At 35.3% G+C, this 7,626-nt stretch overlaps 1 protein-coding gene across 1 annotated transcript in view; it reads right to left on the bottom strand.

The window, feature by feature from the left end:
- Positions 1-2,973: 2,973 nt before the first annotated feature.
- LOC135130624 (basement membrane-specific heparan sulfate proteoglycan core protein-like) overlaps positions 2,974-7,626 on the bottom strand; it is a 323,417-nt gene continuing 318,764 nt past the window's right edge. The window contains exons 65-67 of the mRNA XM_064058025.1: positions 5,082-5,282; positions 4,664-5,027; positions 2,974-3,970 (exon numbers count right to left, since the gene is read on the bottom strand). Coding sequence (XP_063914095.1) covers positions 3,925-3,970; positions 4,664-5,027; positions 5,082-5,282 — 611 coding nt within the window. The 3' untranslated portion in view covers positions 2,974-3,924. The remainder of the gene's footprint in view (positions 3,971-4,663; positions 5,028-5,081; positions 5,283-7,626) is intronic.

Raw genomic sequence — 7,626 nt, 5'->3', positions numbered from 1 at the left:
GCCTTTTAATCGGAAAAAAGCGCGGACTTTTGTTCAACGCGGAACAGGTGCTGTAAATTTGTTTCATTGTTTGTAAATTCACCAATCAAGTTAGTTTTTCTTCATCGTCAGCTAGTGTTAACACAGTTTAACAATCAGGATTATTTAAATAAACCATTTGCTAGAAGATTTCATGAAATTCACTTGGTCAGGATAATAATTCTTTGTTTTACAAACTACGAATAGGTTTCTGGATGCATATATGTAAGTGTTACATTATAACACTTCTTAATTCTTCACACAAAATTGCTAATAGTTCATTTCCGCCAGTTAACTTAACAAAATTCATACTGCGAACTGGCAGGGGGTTAAAATAATTTCTTCTCTTACGCGGTTGTCATCGTTATTATCGTCGTTATCATGATTACATCACTGAGGCATGTCCTCGCAACGCTAAAGATTGATTACATCATCGAGGCTTGTCCTCACAACGCTACAGATTGATTACTTCATCGAGGCATTTCCTCGCAACGCTAGAGATTGATAACATCAACAAGGCTTATTCCTCGCAACGCCAAAATATACATCATCGAGGTATTCTCTCGCAGCGATAAAAAAATTACATCACCGAGACGGTTTTTCCTCGCAACGATGATTGGGTATTTTTGTGTCTGTTTATTATGTGTTTTGTTGGGGTAACCAGTTCGCGGTATTCTAAACTCTAAATTGTTTTTTTTAAGTAACCAATCACTTAGATCATGACATAATTTAACATAATGTAAATTCTTTGTTTGAAACGTTGATAAAGTGTGGCAAATATTAATCTCATGTAAATATTGTTAACGGATAAATTATTTGATGTCCAATTTTTATCTCACAAAAATTATTTGTTGTTTAAAATTTCACCAGATTGTATGGCGAATTTAAATGTTGTTTAGTGCTCTTTGAAACTTTAACACTCGTTCACTTGTTGTTAATATCAGAGTTATAAAGAATTGAACATGTAAAATGGAATTGAGGTTAAATAACACAGAAAACGTGGCAGAAGCGAAGTGCGGTTCCTAGTCGAGCTAGATTCAGGGGCGGTTGCGATATTGTAGTTCTCTCGGTTTGGCCCAATAGTCGAGACCTAACTGCGGATCTGCGATTGTAATGGCCTAGTTTCGGACGGCATGTTCGTCATGGAGATGTGCTGTGTGGGTAGGCTTGCGATAGATAGAATCACCGTCGTGGGGGGAGAACAGCCCCGACCGGTAGCCCCAAACGCTGCTTGTGCTAGAACGCCCTAGGGATACTTTTGTTGTGCTCCTGTTAACTGCCGTAACTTTAAAATCTGACGCCACACGCCCGTAATAACTTGTGTATTTGCATCCAGTTACTTTAATTCAGATTTTGCTTTGTTTTGTTTTGTTAAATTTGTGATATTCAAATATTTGCATTGATTCCAAACAGATGTATAGGATTTTGTGTTTGTTCGTTTTTCATATGTGTGTGTCTGTCAATTCGCGAGGAGTATCTTCCTAATGGGGTACAGGGCGCGAAGTGTCCTGTGTCCAGTAAAAAAGTTCCGCTTGGTGTTCCACAAAGTTCAATATTAGGACCTGCGTTCTTTCTTACACAGGTGCTCTATTTAACCCTCTACTTTAAAAGAGAGGTGCTATAACTTTGACCCTTTTGTCCCTCTCTCTGTCTGTCTGTGGCACTATAGCTCCTGAACGGATGAACCGATTTCAATGCGTTTTTTTTTGTTTGAAAGCTGGTTTAATTGGAATGTGTTGCTAATTCAGAAATATTCAACAAATAAAAGAATAGTCCTGTACATCCCTCACCACGTTTTGAAACTTTCTCGCATTCACCCTAGACTGATTCAATTTGAAATACATCTTTACTTCGCCTTTATAACCAAGGTAAATTTATACGAGTATTCAACTTAATGCCACAGAATCGACATTTTTTAACCGATTTGATCACCATCACGACTCGTGAAAATTGAACTTTTCATCAGTGGCGGCTCGTGACCTTTTGAAATGGGGGGACACAATTTGATTGATGAGTTAAATATGAAGATATAAAACAGGTGCGAAACCAAATTGTGTCACGGAAATAAATATAAAAGTACATTCAATAAAAGTAAAAAAGGATTTGTCCACATACCTTTTTGCCTTCGGTCAAAATTTTACGTTGATAGAACCTAAAAGTTCATTTTGGACAGTTTTGGACGTTCCTTTAAAAATCGCTTCTTTCAAATGATCTGATAAAGCAGAGTCTAATTCAGCCGTAAAATCAATCAGACCTCGAAATATACCTGGATTTTGTGGTTCCCTACTTTCGTCATGACCATGTAAAGCAAGTTCAAACATTCCACAAAATATTTTGTACATTAATCGGCGTAATATATAGCGATTTTTGTCGACCTTTGCGTTATGTGCCCGAATATTATTAACATAGGCGGTGTTTAGTTGTTTTATCCAATAATATGTATCATACCTGTTTTACGTCTATCTCGCGTAGCATGAAAATTAAAACCCGCGATTGAGTTACTCCTGCCGAGCACTATCAGAACGGGACCGCAGTCTCATTGACTGAAATGGCTAGGCTAGGCCGTGTGGTTTCTATGGCAACAGTGTAAAGAAAACGCTTAAATCAGCCAAGATTCTGGTCTCTGTGCCCGGCTTTTATCAGCAATAACATATCATATATCCAAGACACACATCTTTAGATGCAAGTGGATGTAAGTTTTGATACATTTTATATAAGTGGAGCGAGAAAAAAAAATCAGTTTTAATAATTATGACACAAATTTCCGGAAGTTTTAAATATTGAAAATTACTGTTTTGCTATGTCCAGTGTGTTTGTAAACGTTGTAATTTTGGGGAAGCACGTGCGCTTGTGCCCCCCGGCTATTCATTAAATGTTGTATATATAACCTTTGGTACCGGTTTTTCTTTGGCATATTGTACGATACTGTATAATATCGGAATAAAACACAAAATGTTGGATCAATTTTACATACATTTATTCAATAATTATTGTCTTCAGTTATTGAAAATGCACTTATAACAAATAGTTAATTACAAACAATGCGTTTTTATTAGAGGGCATTTATCAAACGAGATTCAGCACATTCAACAGCAACAAATGCCATCCAATAAATTTGAATTTCACGATTATCTCTTAAAATTTAGGCATTTTATACAATTTATTTATTATATGATATTTCCACATGTTTAGTGATTTTAGTCTACATGAGAAAAAGAAAATTTTAAAGCACTTATAAAACATTTTATAGCCTAGAACTACATATATAATTATACTTTATTGTTAATCACCATTGCTGATACGTTTTTGTTTCGTTTTGTAAAATCACATTGTATACAATTTCATTAAGAAAACAAAATAATAGGTACAAACACTAAATTAATTATAATATGAAAATGTAAAGCGAACATATGGACAAAAAAGCACAGAAGGATATAACTGGAATCAACAAAGCCTTTATTCATAATAAATTGTTAATAGCACCATTAAAAATTAAGTAACTACACTAAAGAGAATCGAAATATGAAATTTATTTCACAAATTACACATTGGACCTTATTTTTTATGTACCCTTTTAAGTATACATTGCTCTTCAACAATTATTTTCTTACTAAGACTATTCCTAAAATGGCACAATTTTTTTTTAAGACAAAATCATGTAAAAAAGGTTATAGTATATAAAAAAAAGAGTCGACCAGAAAAATGGCAGTTAAAAGAACAATACAGAAGCATATTCCCTGAAGGAATAAATAAATCAGCAAAATGCCAGCTCATGCTGGCCTGCCAGCATTTTGCGAACTTGTAATGATCTTGAATAAAATCAAATGAACACAAAACAGTGAACACTTATTGGATAACTTAATTCGACTGCTCCTTTTTCTTAAACTTAGAAACTAATAGTCGTTTTCAATTCACGAGGTCGTTTTCGTCAAAGTCGTCTGTGTCATTCAAGCTAAAACAGATAAATTAACACAATCAGTAAAATATTTCATATTTTAAAAATGGATTTACATAAGATGATTTTTCACGTTTTGCGGGTTTAAAGAAACAGTAAAATTTGAAGTCATAGTCAAAGACTTTTTAAGAATACTCTTACCTATATATACACAATCCACGAAGGTCGCATATTGGATAAAAAAAGCATCAGTCTATATCATGTACTTAACGGTAATAAAATATTTACCTTTAAATTGCTTATTTATGTACAATTTTAGATATTAATGTATCTAGAATTGAACTAATTTACATAACCATTTGGAAATAATACGCTTGGACATTTTTTGATATGTTGTAACTTTAGAACAAATTCATTCTTCATTAATAGTCTATTGTCTAGCACATGAAGTTATTGCGATGATTTACGTAATAAAATGATTAAATTTATTTAGTCAAATGTCTGTTAGAAGAAACTGTATACAACACAAGTAAATGATATGATAAAAATTAAGTCGGGGACGTTGGTGTGACATACTGGAGGGTTTTGGATGGATTATGTTCACAGGAGGAGGTTCAACGATTTCATCAAATTGATCTGAATCAGTAAAAATTAAAGAGGACGGAATCCATCGTATCCTATCAGTCAAGCAGCGTGAAAAGTTAATCGTTAAACGTGTTAAAACATTGTGACCACATCGGGTCGACTTACCTAGAACAAGGTTTTACATTTACTCCAGAAATAGCTTTTACTCCCAGGTCGAGTGTTTTGTAATTTTGCAATTCAAAAGCGTGAATGCAACCATCGAAACCTTGCACAAATTTATTGCCAGTCATCAGTCCAATGTTGGGTGTGCCGCCCAAGTAAATGTTGCCAGTGCAGCTCAGGGTAGTGGTGAACCCAGGAGATTCGTCAGAAGTGACATACGCATGATCTACTTCAACTGAGCCTTTCTTGCCCCTACGCTTCAAGATGGCGCTGTGTCTTTGTCCATCATCCACTCTGACTTGATTACTTCTTAATACTACAGGACCTGATCCTAGGTCGTAACTGAATTCCAAATAGCCGTTAACAACTGAAATCAATGAATATTAAGTGTTGAAGTATTTAGAGCTTTTATGAAACTTACCTCCCAAGGAGATGTAGTTCTTGCCTTGGCCATCTTCATTCGGGGTTTGTCCGTGCCAGAATATCAATCCGTTACTCGAGTTTGTAGACAACTCGACAGCTATTACTTCTTCTTCATTCTCGGAGATTGAATCGAGAAGATATCTGTCGAATTCCAGGTAACCCTTTCCATCGAAGTGTGCATCGTTCCTCAGTTGGACCCCTGATAGAAATTTATGATAAAAAATAATACCAGTAATAATAATGTAAAAAGAATCATTAAAATTGATACAATTTTTAAAAGTTAATTTGTAAGTCGTAGAGGTTTTTAATTCCAACTTCGTTTTTCTAGTCGCCTAAAATGCTGGTCGTTTAAATTCAGTATAATAATGGATCTTTATTTTCCAACTACACATCAACGACAACGAAACGAATCGTCTGTGACAAGGATTAAGATTTTCAAAATATGTTACCCATACTAAATTTTCAATATACGCTTCTTTACTCATTTACTCTCCATTAGACATACTTGAGGTACCAAAGAAACGTCTGAAATCTCTGGTTACACTGGATGCATAAGTGACGTGAGATTTTACTAACGTTGCTGGGTCAACAATGTAACTTCTTGGTTGATATAAATCTACAAAATAATAGAAATCGCTCTACTTAACCCCATATTTCATATTTATTCTCTTTCTTGACAAAATTTAATAGAACTAATTTAAGTGTACATGTTTGGGTGTGATTTCTTGTTCAGTTATTTATATTGTCATGAAGTTTAACAATATGTTGTACTTAAGACGAAACTGTCAACACCGTCATGAAATTGAGGGACGTTAGCAAAAATGTTTCGGAGTTTTGGTTGTGAATATCAATAAGAGAAAATCAGCAGCTGATGGACGGCGCTATTTTGTGTCAAATATTCAACGAAATCGGGAAAACGTTTGTGTTGGCATGGCATGGTTCACGAGTGTTCGTAGTGTTGTTGTAGTGTAGTGTAAGCGCGGCTTTACGAGAAAAAAGAGGTAAAGCCAGCTTTAGCAATAAGTATAATAATGAGGTTAGGTTTAAGACCTGTACGCTTGAATGTATGAAGAATCGTAGAATAAACAACTTTAAACAAATAGAGATTTCCTATAAAAGTTAATATACAACATTGGCGACGAGGAAAATCGGAGAAAATAGAAAAAACGCGGCAGAAGACGGGTAAATCCAAAAACAATCATTGTGTTACACGTGGTGACGCAACAAGAAGATGACGCTGATCGGCTCTATCGATAGTTTTGATCCAAAAGTGGACAATTGGACATTGTACCAAGAGCAGCTGGAGGAATTTTTTAACGTAAATGGAATAGTAGACACCCCAGCAACAGAGGGTCAAACAGAGTCGAAGAAAAGAGTGCCAGCTTTATTGAGCCTGATAGGAAAAGAAACCTACAAAACTCTACGAGATCTCTGCACACCGGCGTTACCAAAGGATAAAACCCATGAAGAATTGTGTACTCTGCTAAAGAAACAATTTTCACCCAGTACATGTATTTTCAGGGAAAGAATTGAGTTCTACGAAGCACAACAACAAGACAATGAAACGGTAAAAGAATGGTACGCTAGAATACACAACCTAGCGGGAAACTGCGAGTTTGGAAACGAGCTCACGTTTGTGCTAAAGGACACATTCATCTGTGCTATGAAAAGGAGTGTCATCCGAGACAGATTGTGTGAAGAGTCCCCAACCACAACATTACAGAAACTACTGGAGATTGCACAAGCAAGAGAAGCAGCTCTACAAAGCCAGAGTGACTCCGTCAACACAATAAGAAGGGTGCCACAGACCAAAAAGGATACACAACAGGAAGGGAAATCTCAAACAAACAATAATGAGGCAAGAACATCTAAGAACACATTCCAGCCATTCCAGAGAGGGAAGTGGAACTGCAGGCGATGTGCAGGAACCCATACTGGCCAACAGGTGTGTAAATACAGAAATTACACATGCAACATTTGTAAAAAGGTGGGACATTTAGCAAAGGCATGTTTCAATAAAAATAAACAAAATTTGGTAGAAACAGGCGTAAATAGCATTAGTTTTGTTAATAACAGCCCAGTTTATTGTAACGTCAATATTAGTGATAAGGAAATACAAATGTTAGTAGATAGTGGCGCATGTACATTAATAATTTCAGAAAAAGATTTTAAATCTTATTGGCCAAGTGCCAAGTTAAAATATAATAATAGGCAGTTAAAAACATATTCAGGGCAGCCAATAAAAGTTTTGGGTACTTTCAACGCATGTATACAGTACAAAAATGTAAAATGTGAAAATTTCGTTTTTTTCGTTATCGACAAAAGAGACGGTAAACAAAGTATGCTAGGGAGAGATTTTATAAACAAATTTAAATTCGAATTAGTTTCAGAATTTGACGAAAAAAATGAAGTCTTATCGGTTAGCGAAACTAATATTGTTAACGAATTCCAGGAGGTTTTTTCAGACGGATTAGGTTGTTTCAAACAACACACATTCACGTTAAAATTGAAAGACCAATTCCGACCTATTTTCCTTAAACCCC

This window comes from Zophobas morio, unplaced genomic scaffold (genome assembly GCF_036711695.1).
Source record: "Zophobas morio isolate AGI-343-1 ecotype UQ-CSIRO unplaced genomic scaffold, CSIRO_AGI_Zmor_V1 ptg000017l, whole genome shotgun sequence".
Classification (NCBI taxonomy): Eukaryota; Metazoa; Arthropoda; class Insecta; order Coleoptera; family Tenebrionidae; genus Zophobas; species Zophobas morio.
This window is presented reverse-complemented; position numbering and strand designations above follow the sequence as displayed.